The sequence below is a fragment of the Tachyglossus aculeatus genome, chromosome 11 (genome assembly GCF_015852505.1).
Source record: "Tachyglossus aculeatus isolate mTacAcu1 chromosome 11, mTacAcu1.pri, whole genome shotgun sequence".
NCBI lineage: Eukaryota > Metazoa > Chordata > Mammalia > Monotremata > Tachyglossidae > Tachyglossus > Tachyglossus aculeatus.
Genome location: NC_052076.1, coordinates 65,917,860 through 65,941,692, shown reverse-complemented (window position 1 = coordinate 65,941,692; position 23,833 = coordinate 65,917,860). Strand labels below are relative to the sequence as shown.

At 46.4% G+C, this 23,833-nt stretch overlaps 1 protein-coding gene across 1 annotated transcript in view; it reads right to left on the bottom strand.

The window, feature by feature from the left end:
- Window positions 1-6,372: 6,372 nt before the first annotated feature.
- GPT2 (glutamic--pyruvic transaminase 2) overlaps window positions 6,373-23,833 on the bottom strand; it is a 62,084-nt gene continuing 44,623 nt past the window's right edge. The window contains exons 6-11 of the mRNA XM_038754706.1: window positions 22,446-22,525; window positions 17,586-17,722; window positions 13,911-14,085; window positions 11,161-11,316; window positions 9,160-9,272; window positions 6,373-6,851 (exon numbers count right to left, since the gene is read on the bottom strand). Coding sequence (XP_038610634.1) covers window positions 6,761-6,851; window positions 9,160-9,272; window positions 11,161-11,316; window positions 13,911-14,085; window positions 17,586-17,722; window positions 22,446-22,525 — 752 coding nt within the window. The 3' untranslated portion in view covers window positions 6,373-6,760. The remainder of the gene's footprint in view (window positions 6,852-9,159; window positions 9,273-11,160; window positions 11,317-13,910; window positions 14,086-17,585; window positions 17,723-22,445; window positions 22,526-23,833) is intronic.

The following is a 23,833-nucleotide window of genomic DNA, read 5'->3' as shown; positions in this document are numbered from 1 at the left end:
TCTTAACCCCATTTTACAGATGAGGGAAGTGCGGCACAAGGAAGTGAAGCAACTTGCCCAAGATCACGCAACAGACAAGTGGGAGAGCCGGGATAAGAACCCAGCTCCTTCAGGCTCCCAGGCCTGTGCTCTCCCCACTGCTCAGGATAACCTACTGCTGAGGTTACCCTAGGATATTGTACTCTCCCAAGCGCTTAGTACAGTGCTTTGCACACAGTAAGTGCTCAATAAATATGATTGAATGAATTTCTTTAAGGAGTAGGCGAGGATGGCTAAGTCACTCCGGTAATAATAATAATAATGATGGCATTTATTAAGCGCTTACTACGTGCAAAGCACTGTTTTAAGCGCTGGCACTGTTCCGGTTGTCATTTATTCATTCAATCAATCGATCGTATTTATTGAGCGCTTACTGTGTGCAGACCACTGTACTAAGCGCTTGGGAAGTACAAGTCGGCAACACATAGAGACAGTCAATCAATCAATCAATCGTATTAATTGAGCGCTTACTGTGTGCAGAGCACTGTACTAAGCGCTTGGGAAGTACAAGTCGGCAACACATAGACAGTCAATCAATCAATCAATCGTATTGAGCGCTTACTGTGTGCAGAGCACTGTACTAAGCGCTTGGGAAGTACAAGTCGGCAACACATAGAGACAGTCCCTAACCAACAGCGGGCTCACAGTCTAGAAGGCGGGCTCACAGTCAATCATATTTATTGAGCGCTTACTGTGTGCAGAACACTGTACTAAGCGCTTGAGAAGTACAAGTTGGCAACATATAGAGATGGCTCTATATATATGTATATAATAATAATAATGATGGTATTTGTTAAGCGTTTACTATGTGCAAAGCACTGTTCTAAGCGCTGGGGAGGTTACAAGGTGATCAGGTTGCCCCACGGGGGGCTCACGGTTTTAATCCCCATTTTACAGGTGAGGTAACTGAGGCACAGAGAAGTTAAGTGACTTGTCCAAAGTCACACAGTTGGCGGAGGCGGGATTTGAACCCACGACCTCTGACTCCAAAGCCTGTGCTCTTTCCACTATATATACGTATATATATAAATAGTCCTATTTAATGCCTGTGTCCATCGGACCACAAGCCAGTCCAGACCTGAGCGAGCACTTTGGACAGTGCTGAGGATGGCTGTGCTGTGGCACCACCCCTCCGTGTTAAAATAAATTATAGATTATAATAATTGTGATATTTGTTAAGCCCTTACTACATGCCAAGCACTATTAAGCACTGGGTTAGAGACAAGGTAATCGGATCCTACATGGGGCTCAGTCTCAGTAGGAGGGAGAACAGGTGTTGAATCCCCATTTTTCAGTCGAGGAAACTGAAACCCAGCCAAAGTCGCGCAGTAGGCAAGTGGCAGAGGCAGAATTAGAACCCAGGTCCTAGGACTCCCAGGTTCTTTCCACTAGAACACGCAGCTTGTCTGTACTTCCCAAAAAGAGGTAGCCTGAATGATGGGATGACCTTTAGCAAAAACTTCCCACCCTCAGGAGAGTCTTCCTTTTAAAAAAAAACTTTCGACCCCCCCTTTTACAAAAAAGAAAGTCCTGTTTACAGAGCCCCCTAAATACCCGCCTGTCTTCACCCTTCAGGTTCAACTCCACTTGCTGGTTGGTCCCTAATTACGATGGTATTTGTTAAGCGCTAACTATGTGCAAAGCACTGTTCTAAGTGCTGGGGAGGTTACAAGGCGATCAGGTTGTCCCATGGGGGGCTCACAGTTTTAATCCCCATTTTACAGATGAGGAACAAAGATGAGAATGTTTGTATATATTTATTACTCTATCAATTTATTTATTTTACTTGTACATATCTATTCTATTTATTTTATTTTGTTAGTATGTGGTTTTGTTCTCTGTCTCCCCCTTTTAGACTGTGAGCCCAATGTTGGGTAGGGACTATCTCTAGATGTTGCCAATTTGTACTTCCCAAGCGCTTAGTACAGTGCCCTGCACATAGTAAGCGCTCAATAAATATGATTGATTGATGAGAACCGTGCTTTGCACATAGTAAGCCCTTAACAAATGCCATTATTATTATTATTATTATTAATAATAATAGCAGAGGGGAGATGACACAGGGACCCTGCCCCAACTTGACAAAGAATTGTTCTTTGGGCTGTTGGAACCACCCCATCCCAGGAAACAACAGGAAATGAAAGCTGAGTCAGCTCCGGCTAGAGTCTGATCTTGGACGAAAATAATTCCACAAAAGTGAAAAAACACATCTCCTCCAAGAGGTCTTCCCCGACTAAGCCCTCATTTCTTCTCCCACTCCCTTCTGCATCACTCTTGCATGAGGATTTGTGTGCCCTTGATTCACCCTTCCCTCACCACACAGAACTTGTGCACATAGTCGTCATTTATATTAATGTCTGTCTCCCCATCTAGACCGTAAACTCATTTTGGGCAGGGAATGTGTATACCAACTCTTTTGTACGTAAGTACAGTGCGCTGCACACAGTAAGCACTCAATAAATATGATTGATCGATCAATCGACTGATGATACCACAATTGAACACAATCACACCACAATTATTTGTGGTGTTTGTTAAATACTTTATCCTGATTCCTTCTCCCTTCTGCATCATCTATGATCTTGGAGCTGTCCTCTTTGAGCACTCGATATTCACCCCACAGCACTTACAAACATATCTGAACATAATTAAGTCAGAGAAGGACTGTGCTCTACACATAGTAAGCACTCAATAAATACGATTGATTGATTGATTGATTGACTGTGTCCTAGCAGAAAGAGCACAGGCCTGAGAATCACAGGACCTGGGTTCTAATTCCTCCACTGCCATTTGTCTGCTGTGTGACCTTGGGCTGGGGCTCAGTTCCCTCTTCTGCAAAATGGGGATTCAATATCTGTGCTCCCTCCTACTTAGACTGTGAGCCCCATGTGGGATCTGATTGTCGTGTCTCTACCCCAGTGCTTACTACAACGCTTGGCACATAGCAAGTGTTTAACAAATACTAGAATTATTATTCGTAATTTACTTACGTTAACATTTGTCTCCCCCTCTTTGTTGGGGGGAGCGTATCAACCAACTCTGTTGTATTATATTCTCCCAAGTGCTTAGTACAGTGCTAAATAAATACCCTTGATTGGCTAATTAATTATTACCTGCTGAAACCATATGAATTAGGCAACCAAGGGAACTGGATTTTTCCTTTATGACACCAAGCCAAATATAGTCATCATCATCATCAATCATATTTATTGAGCGCTTACTGTGTGCAGAGCACTGTACTAAGTGCTTGGGAAGTACAAGTTGGCAACATACAGAGACAGTCCCTACCCAGCAGTGGGCTCACAGTCTAAAAGGGGGAAACATCTTTGAGTACAATGTCAGGAGATAGGAGGTAGAAATCAAACCAGAAACACGCATAATCAAGTCCAAATTGGCTTGTTGCCCACAAACGGAATGATGGAATTCTAATTGATCCTGCTCTGACAAGCGGGAAGATCTTTCAAGTGGACGCCCCCAAAGTCAGAGTCTATCCAGAGGGAGCCCAAAGGAGGTTTCTCCCTTTCCTTCCTGACTTCAGAACTTATTTCAGAGCAAGAGACGCTGCCTGGATTGTCATGCTGGGCAGAGGCATGATAAGTAGCGCTAGTGGAGCGTTGAGGCTTCTGCAAAGCTTTGGAAGCTGCCTGCAAATCACCTTAGCAAAGACCGGCCTTCACTGCCTGGCCAGGGTACATTCAATGGCCATTAAAGTGATTTTAATGGATTGGATGTGACCCATGTACTTCCAGTCGGACCACACTGGCCCCCGGGTGCTTAATTCTGACAGGAATCCTGCCTGCTCGGGACACATGAAGAGGATGGATAAATAGCGGGAAACGTCCACTCCAGGTAGACGACGTATGCCATCCAAACAGTAAACCCTTCCTTTCCCTTTAGTGCCACAAACGAAAAATTGTTAGTAGAATGCCTAGAAAACACAACCCAAGGGAGAAAGTTTTGGTGAGAGTCAGCCTCTTGAAACAACTAACCATTTCATTTTTGGAGCAAATTCCTGTACAGGATCTTTAAAAAAAATCATGTAAACTTGGCAAAATTTGACGGGGTTATAAAAACAATTGTCTGAAGATTACAAACGCTTATCTCCCCACCCCCCCCGACCCTTGAAAAAGGCAATTGTTACAAAAATATATAAAATATGCTGGCTTCCAGTTTAACTTCTTACTTCGAACATGGCAGAATCAAGTCAGAGGCTCCTCTCCATCCCAGACACCCAAAGTCACACACCACTGCTGGGCAGCAAACACGTGAGCAATTCCTTTTATTAAAATCACACCCTTTACCTCTTTAAGATTTTTCTTCATTCTTCCAGTTGAAATGAGTTTTTATTATGAGCAGCGACAGACTGAAATCCCCTAATCTCTGCCCAGGCACAAGGAGAAGATTGCTGTACTTAAAAATTCCTTTCCCGGCTCTGATTCCACAACAACCACGGTTTTGAGGAGGGATGGGAGAAATGGGAATTCAGAGCCTGGAGTTCATTCCATTCTTAGCATCTATGCATTGGATTGTCCACATTGTTAAGGCGTCTCTACTCCTAGGAGGGTGGGAGGAGGAGTAGGGAAGAGAGAGAAGCGGGGCGGGGGAGAAGAGATGGGAGAAAGGGGATAGAGGAGAGAGAACCGAAACACCTGAGGCCTGAACCAGATGAAGTCATAAGGTCTCTTCCATTTCTAGGATTCAGAAGTAAGGGGAAAGACAAAGGGATGTGGAGGTTTCGTGATTGGCAACAGAAATTGGCTGGGACTTACTTAGGCCCTCTGTGGGAGGCAAATGTTTTGGGCCTTGTCAACAGCCTCTTGGAGTCTGATGTAGGTTGGCCTCTTAAGACACCCTTCCATTCTCCCCTCTGAATCAAAGATCCAGTCTTTCCTTGTTCACCCTTTAAATTCTGTCCCCAGGCCACCCTTCTGCCTGAGCGGGTTTAGACGCAACAACCGTGACAGTAATGGCTTCTGAGTTGAGGCAAAGAAGCTAAGGAATGATGGCTGTGGTGTCATTTCCTTAAAAAAACAACCACTATAAATTGCATTTTGTAGCAAAAAGCTCCAGGCACTCAGTTCAGTGACAGCAGAGCTTTACTTCAGAGGCTAAAGAGCAGGAACAGCGGGAGGGGGCTGTTCACAGCTTCCGCTCCTCCCGTCTCTTCCCCAGGGTTGCTGTTCTGCCAACCGGGTATAGCCCGGAATCCCTTTCACCCACCACCCAACCCCAAATCCCCACTCTCCTCCAGGATGGTTGTCAGGGGCCACAGGACCAAAAGACCTTTTTTCAGCAGTGGTTCCTCCGGACTCCACTTATGGCCCTCAAACAGCATCCAAAGCAGCTTGGCCTACTAGAAAGAGCAAGGGCTTGGGAGTCTGCGGGCCTAGACTCTATTCCCGGCTCTGCCAACTGCTTGCTGTGTGACCTTGGGCAATAATAATAATAATAATATGTTGGCATTTGTTAAGCGCTTACTATGTGCAAAGCACTGTTCTAAGAGCTGGGGGGGATACAAAGTGATCAGGTTGTCCCATGTGGGGCTCACAGTCTTAATCCTCATTTTACAGACGAGGTAACTGAGGTTCAGAGAAGTTAAGTGACTTGCCCAAGGTCACACAGCAGACATGTGGCAGAGCCGGGATTTGAACCCATGACCTCTGACTCCAAAGCCTGTGCTCTTTCCACTGAGCCACACTGCTTCTCTAGGCAAGTCGTTTAACTTCTCTATACCTCAACTGTAAGATGGTGACTAAATCCTACTCCCTCCTACTTAGGCTGTGAATCCCATATGGGACAGGGACTGTGTAAATTTTTATCTGTCCCAGCGCTTGGAACAGTGCTTGACACATATAAATATATGTGTATAAATATATATAAATATAATATTATATTCATATATATACATATAAAGTGCTTAAAAAATATAAAACTGGAGTACAGTTGGCTTGAAGGAATAAACTGCACAAACGTGTGGAATAACATAACTGTTCTTTATGTCTTCTAAGTAGAATTATGATTATCTCAGTGAGGGCTTCTGTGATAGAACACGTGGGCAAGTTATTTGCCCACTGTCACTAATGCTCTTATTTTACCCCACCTGAAACTTTGTCCGACTGGGTTATCTCAACAGTAAGCTCCCTTAAGACAGCCTCCTGACCTCAAAAAACAGCTTGTAAGCTTCCATTTGCCCCTCTAAGTGATCTTCGGCCTCCTTTTTTCCAGAGGACGCGAAAGCTGAGCTAACGCCACTCAACTACCTACTTCATTGAGTCCCGCATCACATTCTCTAACCCCTGCGCGTTGCTTGGCTCAGAATCCTCACTCGAGAAGTAGTTGCTTTTTAACATTTATTTAAATTTCAAAAGCGAAGCCAGAGACCATCGGTCCCCTTTCGGTCGGCAGGTTCACACTCTACGGCATCAGAACAGTCCGCTGTAAACCAACGGAAAAACGGGTGGCGGCGGCAACCGTATCTGATCGGGAACGGAGGTCAAGAACAGAAGTCTTCTTCCTCGTCAAGGCACAAGAACGTCTTCTAGAGCAAAACTAAAAACGAACAGGACCCCCGTCTGTCGCTCCGCCCACCGCCCCGAGGAACGGTGCGGGGAGGACAGGTCCGTTGTACCGATGGCCGGGGAGGTGGTCGTCCAGGGTCCCGACATTGGAGATACCTGTTTCCCGGGAAACCATGATCCCATTGGTCGTCCCTACCCTCTCCTCAGGCGTACTTTTCCAGGAATTTTATGTGAAAGACCTTCACCTTCTCCAAGACGATCTTCAGCTTCTCCACGGGAGGGAGGATCGTCATTCTGGACAGAGAGCAAAGAGATTTGATGGACAGAAAGCAAACTGACCAGAGTTGGCCTACCAGGGCTAGCCAACTTCAGGGTAGTCAATGGATTGACGGTATTTATTTACAAATTTTAATGTCTGTCTCCCCCTCAAGACTGTAAGCTCACTGTGGGCAGGGAATGTGTTTTCATTTTAATGTCCATCTCCCTCTCAAGACTGTAAGCTCACTGTGGGCAGGGAATGTGTCTACTTGCTTTACTGTATTCTTGCAAGCGCATAGTATAGTGCCCTGCACACAGTAAGCACTCAATAAATATGACTAAATGAAGGAAAGTATTTATTGAGTGCTTTTTATGGTATTTGTTCAGTGCTCAATAAATATGACAATGAATGAAAGTATTTATTGAGCAATTTTTTTTTAATGATATTTGTTAAGTCCTTACTATGTGCTAGGCATTGTACTAAGCACTGGAACTCCTACTGTGTGCAGAGCAGTGTACTAAGTGTTTGGGGGAGTATACTACAATAGAGTTGGACCATGTGATCCTTGCCCTCAAGGAGACTCATTCATTCAATCGTATTTATTGAGCGTTTACCGTGTGCAGAGCACTGTACTAAGCGCTGATCAGAGTCAAGTGCAGGGAGATATTAAATAAAGTACAGATACGCCAAATGAGTATAAGGGTATGTACATAAGTGGGGTGGGGTGAATATCAAAGTGCTTAAGGGTTAGTTAAGGAGATTTTAGTACGGTTTTTAAAATGGGGAGAGGGTCCCCTCCTTCACGATCAAACCCCTAAGAATTATAAAATTCGGCGAAGCTTAACTTTCTAATACCGTGAAGCCCTCAGACAGCAGTGAAATTTTTTTTACTGAATTCTCTGTCGAGGGAGGATTTACTAGGACTAAATATTTTAGTGTCCGAAGAACCTAGCTAACAAGCATTAGAGAGTCATAGTTTGTCGAGAAATACCTGAGATTTGTTGGTGCCTTACTGACGGAACAGAACATAGTCTCAAAATATCTAATTTTCCCTATTTCTTCACCAGTAAACATTTTGGGAGGCAAAAGCCTCTTCTTCCTTAAAATGATTGATCTGAGCAAATGCTTCCTGCTCCAACCCAGGGCCACTTGGACACCCGCTCTGCCTATCTCTGCTGATCCTCAATTCCTTCCCTCGCCTCAACTGCTTCACATTTTCCATCTCCTTCATCCTCTCTTGGTTCCTGTTGGATCGAGACAGAGGGAATTTGGGGGTGGAGGTGGTAGGGGGGATCATTATTCCCACTTTAGAGGTGGGAACACTGAGGTGCAGAGTGGAAAGAGCACGGGCTTGGGAGTCTAATCCTGGCTCTGCCACATATCTGCTGTGTGACCCTGGGCAAGTCACTTAACTCTCTGAGCCTCAGTTCCCTCATCTGTAAAATGGGGATTAAGACTGTGAGCCCCACGTGGGACAACCTGATCACTACGTATCCCCCCCAGCGCTTATAACACTGCTTTACACATAGTAAGTGCTTCACAAATGCCATCACTATTATTATTATTATTAAGTAGCAGTTATCCAAAGCCAGAATAATAACAATAATAACGATGCTGATGGTACTGTTAAGCGCTTATTATGTGCCAGGCATTGTACTAAGCGCTGGGGTGGATATAAGCAAATTAATTCATTCAATGGTATCTATTGAGCGCTTACCGTATGCAGAGCACTGTACTAAGCACTTGGAAAGTACAATTCAGCAACAAATAGAGCAAATCAGGTTGGACAACAGTCTCTGTCCTTTGCGGGGCTCACGGTCTCAACCCTCATTTTACAGATGAGATAACTGAGGTTCAGAGCAGTAAAGTGACTTGCCCAGGGGCACACAGAGCAGACAAGTGGTGGAGCGGAATTAGAACCCAATGCCCCTCTGATCAGCCCTCAGACACCAACTCTGGGCCTAATTCCCATCCCTTGGAGGGAACAATCCGATCAATCTTGTGGCTTTGATGGGGAACCACCAGAAGCACGCTACCCAAGCAGCGAAGGGCAGGTGTAAACCAAACTGCCCACCAGAACTGCCGAGGGCACATTCCCAAACTCCCAGGCCGGAGAGTGCCACTTGTACACAAGCAGGAAGGAAGATTTCCCGAAGGAACACAGTCCTAGAAAAGGAACAGCTGGGAGTCTTTCTTCTGGAGATCCCCCCTCCCCACACTCTTGTCTGAAATCTCAGCATAACTTTCTGTTGCCCATGCAGCATTACACAAATTTGGCTGAAATTCAGGCTTCCCCACCCGGCCTCAGCCTCTGCCCTGCTTGGCACCGGGAAGATACTTCACCTGAAGTGATAAGTGCCTTCGCGCTGGCCAAATCCACTGCCAGGAACAACACAGATTCCAGTTTCTTCCAGTAGCTTCATGCAGTAGAACATGTCCGGGGCCATTTTATGAGCCTGAGGGAATGGATCAGAGTTCAGGATTCATTATTTGATCCCCAACCCGCAGGTAATAAAAATACAAAAATAACCCCCCAAAGCCCACAAAGGTCTCTCCCTCTGGGGCCCCCATATGATGTGATGACGTCACATCATTCGTGGCCTCTTCCTTTTCTCGGAAACTTGCTCTCTGACCTTCCTTTACTTCTGCCTTTTCCCTGATTCTAAAGTCTTGACTCCTTGAAACCGGGAGCCAGAGTTAGCTTGGGCACACGTGGCCCGTGACCAGCAGCTTGTGTTATGCCGTACTCTCAACTTTTAAAACTCCCCTTCTTTGTTTCTATTGAATAATCACCTCTGTTTGTCTGAGCAGGAATTTGCCCCACGGGAAAAAAGCTCAGGTAAATACAGAAAATTAACCTACCCACAAAATCGTGTTCCACATCCTGCCTCTTCCATATTATCTGTACCGACAAGTAACATAGGAAGTGCAGGCAACTCTCAACTCTCCAGGAAAATGGGGAAGGGGGATAGCAGAGGTAGCAAAAATAATCCAAATTTCTCCTGAAATTCCTCAGCCCCTGATATGTTTTCCCCAATTAATTTCCAGCCTTTTACATCAAACAATTCTTGCCCTCTCTGGGCCTCAGTCCCTTCATCTGCAAAAGGGAGATATGATATCTGCTCTCTCTCCCCACCGCTTAGACTTTCCACCTCGGATGGGACAGGGGTTTTAGCCTACCTAATAATAATAATAATAATTGTGGTATTTATTAGACACTTACTATGTGTCAAGCACTGTTCTAAGTGTTGCAGTAGGTACAAGGTAATCAGATCAATCAATCAATCAATTGTATTTATTGAGCACTTACTGTGTGCTAATCAGATCAGACACAATCCCTATCCTACACAGAGGCTCACAATCAAAGTAGGAAGGAGACTATGTATTCAATCTCCATTTTACAGATGAGGTAACTGAGGCCCAGAGAAGTTAAGTGACTTGCCCAAGGCCACGCAGAAGGCTGGGATTAGAACCCAGGTCTTTTGATTCCCAGGCCTGTGCTCTCTCCACTAGGCCATCACTGCTTCTCTTATTATTTTGTATCTATGCCGGCACTGAGCACAGTGCTCTAGACCTGTACATATGTATATATATTTGTACATATTTATTACTCTATTTATTTATTTATTTTACTTGTACATATCTATTCTATTTATTTTATTTTGTTAGTATGTTTGGTTTTGTTCTCTGTCTCCCCCTTTTAGACTGTGAGCCCACTGTTGGGTAGGGACTGTCTCTATATGTTGCCAACTTGTACTTCCCAAGCGCTTAGTACAGTGCTCTGCACACAGTAAGCGCTCAATAAATACGATTGATTGATTGATTAGACCGTAAGCTCACTGTGGGCAGGGAATGTGCCAGTTATATTGTTATACTGTACTCTCCTAAGTGCTTAGTACAGTGCTCTGCACACAGTAAGTGCTCGATAAATATGACTGGCTTGGTTTTGTTCTCTGTCTCCCCCTTTTCGACCGTGAGCCCACTGTTGGGTAGGGACTGTCTCTATATGTTGCCAATTTGTACTTCCCAAGCGCTCAGTACAGTGCTCCGCACATAGTAAGCGCTCAATAAATACGATTGATGATGATGACTGACTGACTGCTCTGACATCAGGACAGTCTCTAGATGTTGCCAACTTGTACTTCCCAAGCGCTCAGTACAGTGCTCCGCACACAGTAAGCGCTCAATAAATACGATTGAATGAATGAATGAATTAAGCACAAACTCTGTTCAGTAGTAGCCAAGGATGCAAAGTGAGGCCCCAGAACCCCATATGAAGATGGGCACAGTCAAAAGTCCTGCTCCAGAGGGGGCCCGGGCGGTTTCCAGGTGGCAGGGCCCCACCTTGGCGGTTTCGACGGCTTTGGCGGGAAGGAAGATCCGGGGGAAGGCATACATGGCTCCTTGCAGAGGGTTGCAGTGAATTCCAGGCACCTGGTTGAATAGGTCCTCCGTCAGCTTGGCCTTCTTGGCTAGGTTGCTCAAGACAAACTGCTTCTCCTAATGAGGAAGGGAGGGAGAGACGGACAAGAAGAGAGGTTAATTAAATTAGGTTCAGGATGCGCAGGTCAGCTGGGTAAACCCTCGGGGGTGGCGAATGAATGAAGCAGCGTGGCTCAGTGGAAAGAGCCCGGGCTTCGGAGTCGGAGGTCAATCAATCAATCGTATTTATTGAGCGCCTACTGTGTGCAGAGCACTGTACCAAGCGCTTGGGAAGTACCAGTTGGCAACATATACAGTCCCTACCCAACGGCGGGCTCACAGTCTAAAAGGGGGAGACGGAGAACAAAACCAAACATACTAACAAAATAAAATAAATAGAATAGATATGTACAAGTAAAATAAATAAATAACTAGAGTAATAAATACGTACAAACATATGTACATATAAACAGATGCTGTGGGGAAGGGAAGGAGGTAAGATGGGGGGGATGGAGAGGGGGACGAGGGGGAGAGCTCTGCCACTCTGCCACTTGTCAGCTGTGTGACTTTGGGGAAGTCACTTCGCTTCTCTGAGTCTCAGTTACCTCATCTGGAAAATGGGGATTACGACCGTAAACCCCCCGTGGGACAACCTGATCACCTTGTAAGCTCCCCAGCGCTTAGAACAGTGCTTTGCACATAGTAAGGGCTTAATAAACGCCATTATTACTATTATTATTATGACACAGAACAGACTTGAAGTAGAATCAGCTTGAGGGAACACTTGAGTAAATGGGAAGAGCTCAGACACCCACTGCAAAGCAGCATAATAATACTATTTGCTAAGCATTTGTTATTTACTGTATGTCAGGCACTGTACTGAGGTAGACACAGGACAGTCAAGTCCCACACGGGACTCACATGATAATAATTACGGTATTTGTTAAGTGCTTATTATGTGCCAAGCACTGTTCTAAGCAGTGGGGTAGATACGAGATAATCAGGTTGGCCACAGTCCCTGTTCCACATGAAGCTCTTAATGGAGAAGCAGTGTGGCTTGGTGGAAAGAGCCCGGGCTTAGGAGTCAGAGGTCGTGGGTTCGAATCCCGGCTCCGCCACTTATCAGCTGTGTGACTTTGGGCAAGTCACTTCTCTGTGCCTCAGTTACCTCATCTGTAAAATGGGGGTTAAGACCGAGAGCCCCGCGTGGGCTCTCAACCTTGTACCTACCCCGGTGCTTGGCACAAAGTAAGTGCTTAACAAATACCATAATTATTATTATTAATCCCCATTTTACAGAAGAGGTAACTGCGGCACAGAGAAGTTAAGTGACTTGCTCAAGGTCACACAGCAGACAAGTGGCGGAGCCGGAATTAGAACCCATAACCTCTGACTCCCAAGCCCTTGCTCTCGCCGTTAGGTAAGTAGGAGGGATGATAGGTACTGAATCTCCTTTTTGCTGATGAAGGAACTAAGGCACGCGGAAGGTTTTTTTTTTTTTTAAGGTATTTGTTAGCGCTTACTATGTGCCTCTATACTGTAAGATCATCTCTAGCCTGCAGGCTCATTGTGGACAGGGATTGTGTCTGTTTATTGTTGCATTGTACTCTCCCCCAAGCACTTAGTACAAGGTTCTGCATGAATGAATGAATGCCAGGCACTGGACTACACGCTAATCAGATTGGATGCAGTCCCTGTCCCACATGGGGTTCACAGTCTTAATCCCCCTTTTACAGATGAGGTAACTGAGGCCCAGAGAAGTGAAGTGACTTGTCCAAGGTCACAGAGCAGCCAAGCGGTTGAGCCGGGATTAGAACCCGTGCTCTATCCACTAGAACACGCATCTTCCCATGAATTGGTCATGTGTTTTTCCCACTTCTGCCCCTCCCCAGAGCCCCACGGACTGGATGGCGGGCGGGAATATCATATCAGGTGGCGATGGGGATGGTGAACAGCCCACCCGGAGCAGTTCTGGCTGTTCTACCGTGCAGTCTAGAGATCCACGGCCTGGCAGTATCAGGGAGGACCCTGAAAAGGCAGCGGAACCGATCCCACCCTGTTCCCCTAGCCTTCCCAGATCCCAAAGGGAGGGACTCCGGGAGCACAGTCCTTCCCCCACCCCCGACCCAAACCCCCTTAAATGTGCAGCAAGGCGAGGACTTGCACAATGCGATGCACAATGCCGTTGTGCCAACCCCCGCCTCCCCCCACCAACCCACAGAACGTCAGACCCTGCTCTCAAAACTACCGGCTTCAACCTCAGGCGTTCGGGCTTGTTCCTTTTAATCCTCGGAATAATTTCTTCCAGGCCTCAGTCCTGTGGGCTAACGCGCCTGACCGCTGTCACGGGCCACCCCTCAGTCACAGGATATCAGCCCAAGGACCGGATTTAAAGGGCACCGCGGATCTTCGGTTGCCCAAGGGAGACCTGGAAAAAATGCTGGTGACCCACTGTGTACCTGGGCAGATTGGGCCCTTTCGGGGGTGGGCATGTCTCCCTTGGGAGTACCCGATGAGGAGATGGAGCTGCTCACGAGAAACGAGGTAGGTTGAAGGGAATGCCCGGCCTCAGAAAGGCCGTCACAAACGAGGCGATCGATCGAGACCCGTCGATCTCTCCCAGAGGGACGGGAGGAACGACACGCCGGGGAAAGACTCCGGTTTCCACTCACCCTGTTGAACTGTTCGAAAGATTCTTCCCCGGGGACGGGGGGGTTCACGACAACGTCCATGGCTAACTGCCCCGAAACGGGGGGGCAGAGGCGAACCGACAGCAGCTTAACCAGCTGACCTTTGATCTCCGGGTGCAGGTTGACCACCTCCATGTAGCCTCCTCGGTAGCCACACCTGGGAGCGGACGGAAGAAACAAACAGAATGGACCTCCCGACCCAGACATCACAGTGACCGACAAAGGTCAAGGTACACCCGTGCTCCCTCCTACTTAGACTGTGAACCCCACGGGATCTACCCCCAGCGCTTAGTACAATGCCTGGCACAAAGTAAGTGCTAAACAAATCTCCCAATTATTACTCAGGAGTTCTCTTGCTCCTAGATGAGGTGTTGGACCTTCTAAAAATCAAACTATGGTCTGTGGACTACAACAGAGTGCCAGAGTTGAGAGAGATCCCAAGAGGCCATGTGGTCCAAGCCCATTTCCAAGCAACTGGTTGGACCACCAAGGGCAGATGGTTTAAGGTCACCAGGAAAGGAGGTTTGGCCATTTCCCTCATGTCTGCTCCGGCATTTGTCGGAACGCCGTCCTTAGGTCTAATCAAACGAGAAGCAGCGAGGCCTAGTGGAAAGAGCAGGGGAGTCGGGAGGACCTGGGTTCTAATTCTGGCCCCGCCACTTGTCTGCTGTGTGAGCTTAGGCAACTCGCTTAATTTCTCTGTGCCTCTGTAAAATGGGGATTAAGACTGCGAGCCCCACAAGGGACATGGACTGCCTGATTAGCTTTGATCAACCCCAGCAGGAGCAGCATGGCCTAGTGGATGGAGCACAGGCCTGGGAGACAGAAGGACCTGGGTTCTAATCCCGCTCTGTTATGTGACCTTGGGCAAGTCACTTCCCTTCTCTGTGCCTGTTTCCTCATCTGTAAAATAGGGATTAAGACTGTGAGTCCCATGTGGGACGGGGACTGTGTCCAACCCGATTTGCTTGTATCCATCCCAGCGCTAAGTACAGCGGCTGACATGTAGTAAGGCTTAACAAATACAACAACTTTCTTTTATTTTACAGCGTTAAGTAAGCACTTAACAAATACCATAAAAAAAAATCCACACAAAAACGCACCTGCTCTCTCATGTCTCGGAGACATCAGAAAACAGTCGGTCAGCATAAAAATGCTTCAGAATTTTTTTTACGGCATTTGTTAAGCACTTATGTGTCAGACACTGTACTAAGCACTGGGGTAGATACAAGCAATCAAGTTGGACACAGTCCATGTCCTACATTGGGCTCATAGTCTCCAAACCCATTTTACAGATGAGGTAACAGGCGCAGAGAAATGAAGCGACTTGCCCAAGGTCACACAACAGACAGGTGGTGGAGCCGGGATTAGAACTCAGGACCTTCTGACACCCAGGCCCCTGCTCTAGCTACTAGGCCATGCTGCCTTCCTTCGCCCTCAAAGGGGCTTTCCATTTCACTCATCAGGGTGCTACCTGAGAAGCAGCGTGGCTCAGTGGAAAGAGCACGGGCTTTGGAGTCAGAGGTCACGGATTCAAATCCCAGCTCCGCCACATGTCTGCTGTGTGACCTTGGGCAAGTCACTTTTAACTTCTCTGAGCCTCAGTCCCCTCATCTGTAAAATGAGGATTAAGACTGTGAGCCCCACAAGGGACAACTTGATCCCATTGTATCCCCCCAGCGCTTAGAACAGTGCTTTGAACATAGTAAGCGCTTAACAAATGCCATTATTATTATTATTATTATTACCCTCACGCTGGGAGATTCTCAGAAAGGCTAACCATCATTCTAACCGCCGCCTTGGGTTCCCTCTGGCTCCTGTGAAACCCATCTCTAACATGGCCTTGGAGTCCGTGTTTGGAAATCATTTACTTGCCCCACCCCAACCCACCAGCTGGCCGCCCGAAAACCTGACATATTAATATGACCCCCATGTGGAACCTATTTTATATCAACTCCAGTGCTCAGCACAGTGCTTAGTACTGTGCTTGGCACATAGCGCTTAAACACCACAATTACTAAGTAGTGCCGGCTGGGTATTGTCAGTCTCGTCTCCTTTTTGCATTGATAAGCTCCTTGGGAGCAGTGACCGTGTCTTTTTTTTATGGTATTTGTTAAGCACTTACTATGCGCCAGACGCTGAATTAAGTGCTGGGGGTAGATACAAGCTAAGCAGGTTGGACACGGTCCCTGTCCCACTTGGGGCTCACAGAGAAGGGAAGTGACTTGTCCAGGGTCTCATATTAGGTGGCAGAGCTGGGATTAGAACCTGGGTCCTTCGGACACCCAGACTGTGCTCTGTCCTCGAGGCCACACCGTTTCTACAGAAGCAAGTTAATCCAAGGGTGGTGTAAATTCGTTTTGGGCAGGGAATGTGCCTACTAAATCTGTTATATTGTATTCTCCCAAGCATGGCATCACCTGTATATATGTTTGTACATATTTATTACTCTATTTATTTATTTACTTGTACATATCTATCCTATTTATTTGATTTTGTCAGTATGTTTGGTTTTGTTCTCTGTCTCCCCCTTCTAGACTGTGAGCCCACTGTTGGGTAGGGACTGTCTCTATGTGTTACCAATTTGTACTTCCCAAGCGCTTAGTACAGTGCTCTGCACATAGTAAGCGCTCAATAAATGCGACTGATGATGATGATAAAATAAATAGAAGAGATATGTACAAGTAAACTAAATGAATAGAGTAATAAATATGTACAAACATATATCATCATCAATCGTATTTATTGAGTGCTTACTGTGTGCTCTGCACATAGTGGGCGCTCAATAAATACGATTGATGATGATGATGATATTTATTACTCTGTTTATTTATTTATTTTACTTGTACATATCTATTCTATTTATTTTATTCTGTCAGTATGTTTGGTTTTGTTCTCCGTCTCCCCCTTTTAGACTGTGAGCCCACTGTTGGGTAGGGACTTTCTCTCTATGTCGCCAATTTGTACTTCCCAAGCGCTTAGTACAGTGCTCTGCACATAGTAAGTGCTCAATAAATACGATTGATGATGATGATGATGATGATTTAGTAGTGCTCTGCACACAATAAGCGTTCAATAAATGCCATTGATTGGGAGAAACCAGACCTAATGCCATACCAGACTTCTAATCCCCCTGTGTTTGTATAGAAATGGAAACTATTTCTGAACCTCTGCAGACTTTCTTTGCCAGTCATCCAATATCCTTTGAAAGCCCACCTGGCCCTTGACTACACGGCTGAGAGTCTATGTAGAGAAAATACTGAGAAGCAGCGTGGCCTAATGGATAAGAGCACGGGGGCTCAGAAGGACCTGGGTTCTAATCCCAGTTCCGCCACTTGTCTGTTCGGTGACCTTGGGCAAGTCACTTTATTTCTCCAAGCCTCGGTTACCTCATCTGTCAAATGGGGATTAAGACTACGAGCTCCAGGTGGGCCATGACTGGCCCTCCTGATTAGCTTCTATCTACCCCAGCGCTTAGTACAGTGCCTGACACGTACAAATACCATTTAAAAAAAAAAGAAAGAAAGAAAGGAGACCGTTCCCTTAGACAATGTTCAGACCAGCCCTCCAGGAGTGTGAGGCGAGAGGGGCCGCAGCATCCTCAGGAAAAGAGATAAGGAGGAGGCAAGATTCCCAGGGGGACGCAGGTAGACGTACTCGCCCATGTATCCTTTGGAGGTTGAGTGGAAAGAAGCCAGCTCCACATTGCTGTAGTACTCGGGCCCCATTTCGTACAGCACCTTTTTGAAGGAATAAAACTGGCAGTCCTCTGAGTACACGTTATCTTGGTACACCTAAGCGGACCGGCAAAAGAGAGAAAGGGGGTGAGGCGGGCGGAGGCGGGAAGGGCACGACTCAATCTTGGCTCTGGCGAGACCGAGGCCTTCTCAAGTGCCCAGTTGTGCCGCTCCTTCGGGACTCCGTGCTCTCTCGTTTCCTCAGCCGGGGGAGACCGATCCAAGGAGAGTGGGTGAGACTGAGGTGAGGTGAGGGTCCGCCCCTCCCCATCCTGTGCTCTAGCCCCCAGGCACAAAGAGGGAGGGGAGAGGATGGGAGAGGTAATTGCACGCACCACAGCTCCTGTCCCAGCCTGTCCTGCTCCGTTCAGCTGGAGCAGGGAGAAAGTGTGCTCGCAGTTGCAGGAGGTTTTCAATGCGGGGAGGAGTGTCTACCTCACCCACATCCTACCTCTGCCTGGAACACCCTCCCTCCTCCAATCCTCCAGACAAGGACTCTCCCCTCCTTCAAACCCTTTTCTGAAGGCCCGTCTCCTCCAAGAGGTCTTCCCCGACTAAGCCCCCCTCTCCTCTTCTCCCACTCCCTTCTGCGTAGCCCTGACTTGCTCCCTTTGTTCATCACCCCCTCCCAGCCCCACAGCACTTACGTACATATCTGCACTTTATTTATATTCATGTCTGGTTTCCCCACTGCTAGACTATAAGCTCCTTGTGGGAAGGGGATGTGTCTGCTTATTGTTGTATTTGTAGTCTCCCGAGCGCTTAGTACAGAGGTCTGCACACAGTAAGCATTCAATAAATACGACTGAATGAACTCCCATCCTCCTTAATTCCTGTATATATGTATATGTTTGCACATATTTATTACTCTATTTATTTTACTTGTACATATCTATTCTATTTATTTTATTTTGTTAGTATGTTTGGTTTTGTTCTCTGTCTCCCCCTTTTAGACTGTGAGCCCACTGTTGGGTAGGGACTGTCTCTATGTGTTGCCAATTTGTACTTCCCAAGCGCTTAGTACAGTGCTCTGCACATAGTAAGTGCTCAATAAATACGATTGATGATGATGATGATGAATTCCGGGGCTCCCGACTATGGCACATATGGTCCCTGTGTTCATTCCACCCACCTCACCCTTCCTGCTTGGTCCTTACTCTGGGAATAGCTTCAGGGAAGGCAGAGGATGGGGTTGGGAATCCAGAGGCCTTCTGGACTGTAAGCTCATTGTGGGCAGGAAATGTGTCTACCAATTCTGTTCTACTCTCCCAACTGCTTAGTACAGTGCTCTAGACTGTAAGCTCATTGTGGGCAGGGAACGGATATACCAACTCATATTATACTCTTCCCAAGTACTTAATACAGTGCTCTAAGCTGAAAGCTCATCATGGGCAGGGAATGTGCCGTTTATTGCTGTACTGTCCTGAGCACTTACTACAGCACTCTGCACACAATAAGCGCTCAATAAATGACTGAATGAATGCTCTGCACAGGGTAAGTGCACAATAAATACCACTGATTGACTGAAGAGACCCGAGTTTAGTTGCCATTCTGCTGTTGACCTACTCTGTGCCCTCTCTGTGCCTCAGTTTCCGTCTGTGAAATGGGGACAAAATTCCTGCTCTCCCTCCCTCTTAGATTGTGGGTCAGATTACTTTGTACCTATCCCAGCGCTTGGCATTAGGGTTCAAGAAATCACTGTGGGCAGTGAAAAATGCATGTTTATTGTTGTATTGTACTCTTCCAAGCGCTTAGTACAGTGATCCACACACAGTCGGTGCTCGATAGACATGACTGAGTGAATAAATGCCATAATTATCACCAACAGTATTGACTCAACCTGCGCCCCTAACACACACCTCTGCCCAGGCCTCACCCCCAGGGTGCCACTTGTCTATTGTGTGATCTTGGGCAAGTCACTTTACTTCTCTGGGCCTCGGTTACCTCATCTGTAAAATGGGGATTGAGACTGTGACAGTGACTGTGTCCAACCTGATTTGCTTGTATCTACGCCAGCACCTAATACAGTGCCTGGCACATAGTAAGCACTTAACACCATAATTACTGTTATTATGTGGGGGTCAGAATCGATTTTACCCAGAATTCCCCCAAAAAACATAATCTGGTGGCCTTCTCATTTTCATTCCAGCATTCAGGTGAAAAAAACCCTCAAATTTATTTTCTTTAAAAAAAAATCAATCGATCGTATATTTTGAGAACTTACTGTGTGGCAGGCACTGTACTAAGCGCTTGGGAGAGCACAACAGAGTTGGTAGACATGTTCTAGTCCCACAAGGATCCTGGAATTTCTGGTAAAAGTGAATTTGAGGGGAAAAGAAATCGTCTTTTGTGTAGCCTTGCAATAAGTCATTATTTAGTTACTGACTCTGAAGGATAGTCCAGGAAGCAATGAGAGGCTATTTTCGGGATTCACATGAAGAACCTCAAACGTAGAGCGTTTTTGTTATGCAGAACATACTTAAGCTGGTGATGGTGATTCATGTTTTTTTCCTTTTTAATCCCTAAAAGGCTGATGGCTTGTTACTTTATTTAACATACGTGCCCTCTCTGAGTTCTCTTCATCCTCTAGAACATGTCCACTAATTCTGTTGCACTATACTCTCCCAAGCGTTTAGTACAGCACTCTGCACAGTCAGTGCTCGATACACACAACTGATTGATTGATCTGTGCACGCTGAGCCTTTATTTTTCCCATCTGGCAAATGGAGAAATGGGCCAGATGCCAAGATCGATAATCATCTGGGAGTTTAATCCCTTCTAAAGAGCTCAGAGCCCTTCCCAAGTATTCTCCTCCTTTGCACTATAGCACTGTTCAAGCTTGGAAGGGAGTAAGGGATTCTGTTCTAGAGTTGCTGCAGGGGCCAAATTGCAAAGGTTGGAAAGGTCTGGCGTTGTCTGGCGTGACTGGGCATGGCTTGGCACAGTTTAATAATAATAATAATAATAATAATAATAGTACTTGTTAAGCACTTATATACACCAAACACTGTTCTAAGCGCTGGGGTAGATACAAGGTAATCAGGTTGGACACAGTCCCTGTACCACACACGGCTTACAGCTTTAATCCCCATTTTCTAGATAAGGTAACCTGAGGCCCAGAGAAGGGATTAGAACCCACATCCTCTGACTCCCAAGCCTGTGCGTGGACAGATGAAGAGGTGCTAACTGCCGGAGGGAGGGTAAATCTGGAAGAGGGAGACAAGTGACGATCTACAGATGATCTATAAATTAGAATTACTAAACTCTTAGTACAGTGCTCTGCGCTCAATAAATACGATTGATTGAATTACTGGAAAGAACATGGGCCTGGAAATCAGAAGGATCTGAGCCTGAACAGATCCTGTCTCTGTCATGTGACCTTGGGCAAGTCCCTTAACTTCCCTTAACTTCTCTGTGACCCGGTTACCTCATCTGTAAAATGGGGATTATGGGTCTGTGTCCAACCTGATTAACTTGTATTAACTCTCTCTGTCTCTGTCTCTCTCTGTCTCTGTTTCTCTGTCTCTGTTTCCCTATTTGTCTCTGTTTCTCTTTCTGTCTCTGCCTGTTTGTCTCTCTCTCTGTCTGTCTGTCTGCTTCTCTGCCCTCTCTCTCTCTCTCTCCATTTCTCTATTTCTTCCTCTCTTTCCCTGCCTCTGACTGTTTCTCTGCCCCCTCTCTGTTTTTCTCTCTCTCCATTTCTCTGTTTCTTCCTCTCCTTCTTTGTCTCTCTGTTTCTCTGAGCCCTCTCTGTTTCTCTCTCTCCATTTCTATTTCTTTTATTTTCTTAATATGTTTGGTTTTGTTCTCTGTCTCCCCCTTCTAGACTGTGAGCCCACTGTTGGGTAGGGACCGTCTCTATATGTTGCCAACTTGTACTTCCCAAGCGCTTAGTACAGTGCTCTGCACACAGTAAGCGCTCATTAAATACGATTAGTTGATTGATTGATTGATTGTGCTCTTGCAACTAGCCCAGGCTGCTCTCACAGACCCCCGATCAGGCCGGGTGAGGGGGCCGCGCATGGGTGGGACCCCAGGGAGCCCACCAGAACTTGCACGACTCATTCACGAACGTCCGGTAGCTGAGCCACCCCATCTCGGAACTGCTGTTCCCTGGCCTGGAGGAGACATTAAAAGGACCCTAAAACCACCTTTCTCATCCCCACTTGACTGAATCCCAAGGAGGCTCCCCCTTATTCAGTGAATGAATGGTTGAGAGGGGCTGGGACGAGAACCCCCAGTCTCCTGGCCTCCCTGGCTCCAGTACCCCCAATCAATCATCATCAATCGTATTTATCGAGCGCTTGCTATGTGCAGAGCACTGTACTAAGCGCTTGGGGAGTACAAATTGGCAACATATAGAGACAGTCCCTACCCAACAGTGGGCTCACAGTCTAAAAGGGGGAGACAGAGAACAAAACCAAACATACTAACAAAATAAAATAAATAGAATAGATATGTACAAACAAATTAGAGTAAAAAAAATATGTACAAACACATATACAGGTGCTGTGGGGAAGGGAAGGAGGTAAGGTGGGGAGGATGAGGAAGGAGGGGGATTCAGCTCTCTTCTCCCTCCTACTTAGACTGTGAACCCCACGAGGGACCTGATTACCTTGTATCTACATCAATCAATCAATCAATCAATCGTATTTATTGAGCGTTTACTGTGTGCAGAGCACCCCCACACCCGCAGCCGTCTGCCGGCACGGCAAAAACCAGACCCCGGGGCAGCCTCCCCCGGGACCCCCTCCCCGCTCACCACAAGGGTCTTTCCTACCTCATCGGCCAGAAGGAAAAGTTTCTCTTCCCAGGCAAAGTGGATCACGTCTTCAATGCACTTCCTGCTTTGCACCTGACCTGCAAAAGTCCCCAAAACAAGCAGAACCGATAATCACAGCTACACGGATTAATTGGCCCAAGAGCCAGTTTGCGCTGGTAATCGGTGAGGCTTATCACCTTCCCCAAACCCAGAGATACAGCCTGCTGTTGCGTAGGGACCGTCTCTATATGTTGCCAACTTGTACTTCCCAAGCGCTTGGTACGGTGCTCTGCACCCAGTAAGCGTTCAATAAATACGACTGAATGAATGAATGTTCGGCACATAGTAACCGCTTAATACACGCCATTCTTATTACTATAAATACCATTGATTAATTGATTGATTTTGGGCAACTATTGCTCTGAAAAAAGGAAAGCCCCCATGCTTAGATACCTAGCATACGCACATCCAGAAAACTGGGTTACCATTCATTCATTCATTCAGTCGTCTTTATTGGGCGCTTACTGTGTGCAGAGCACTGTACTAGGCGCTTGGGAGGTTCAAGTTGGCAACATATAGAGACGGTCCCTACCCAACAGTGGGCTCACAGTCTACCAAACTTTTGGTTGTGATAACCATTTAGAGGGGTGTGCTATCGATATTCAAATCACCATGTATATATGTTTGTACATATTTATGACTCATTTATTTATTTTACTTGCATGTATTCTATTTATTTTATTTTGTGAATATGTTTTGTTTTGTTGTCCGTCTCCCCCTTCTAGACAGTGAGCCCGCTGTTGGGTAGGGACCGTCTCTATATGTTGCCAACTTGGACTTCCCAAGCGCTTAGTACAGTGCTCTGCACACAGTAAGCGCTCAATAAATATGACTGAATCAAAGTGCGAGCCTGAAAGGTAGACAGGAAATTCTTATCGGAACAGCAATTTTTTTTATGGTATCTGTCTTCCTATACACTAGGCACTGTACTATGCGCTATGGTAGATACAAATTAATCATGTAGGACACAGTCCCTATCCCACATGGGACTCCTAGTCTTAACCCCCACTTTTAAGATGAGGTAACTAAGGCACCAGGAAGTGAAGTGACTTGCCTAAGGTCACACAGCAGGCTGGTGGCACAGATGAGAAACCAGATTTGCTTGGCACAGAGTAAGTGCTGAACAAATACCATAATTATTACAGCGTGGCTCAGTGGAAAGAGCACGGGCTTTGGAGTCAGAGGTCAGGGGTTCAAACCCCGGCTCCGCCAATTGTCAGCTGTGTGACTTTGGGCAAGTCACTTAACTTCTCTGTGCCTCAGTTACCCTATCTGTAAAATGGGGATTAAGGCTGTGAGCCTCACGTGGGACAACCTGATCAACTTGTATCTAGAACAGTGCTTTG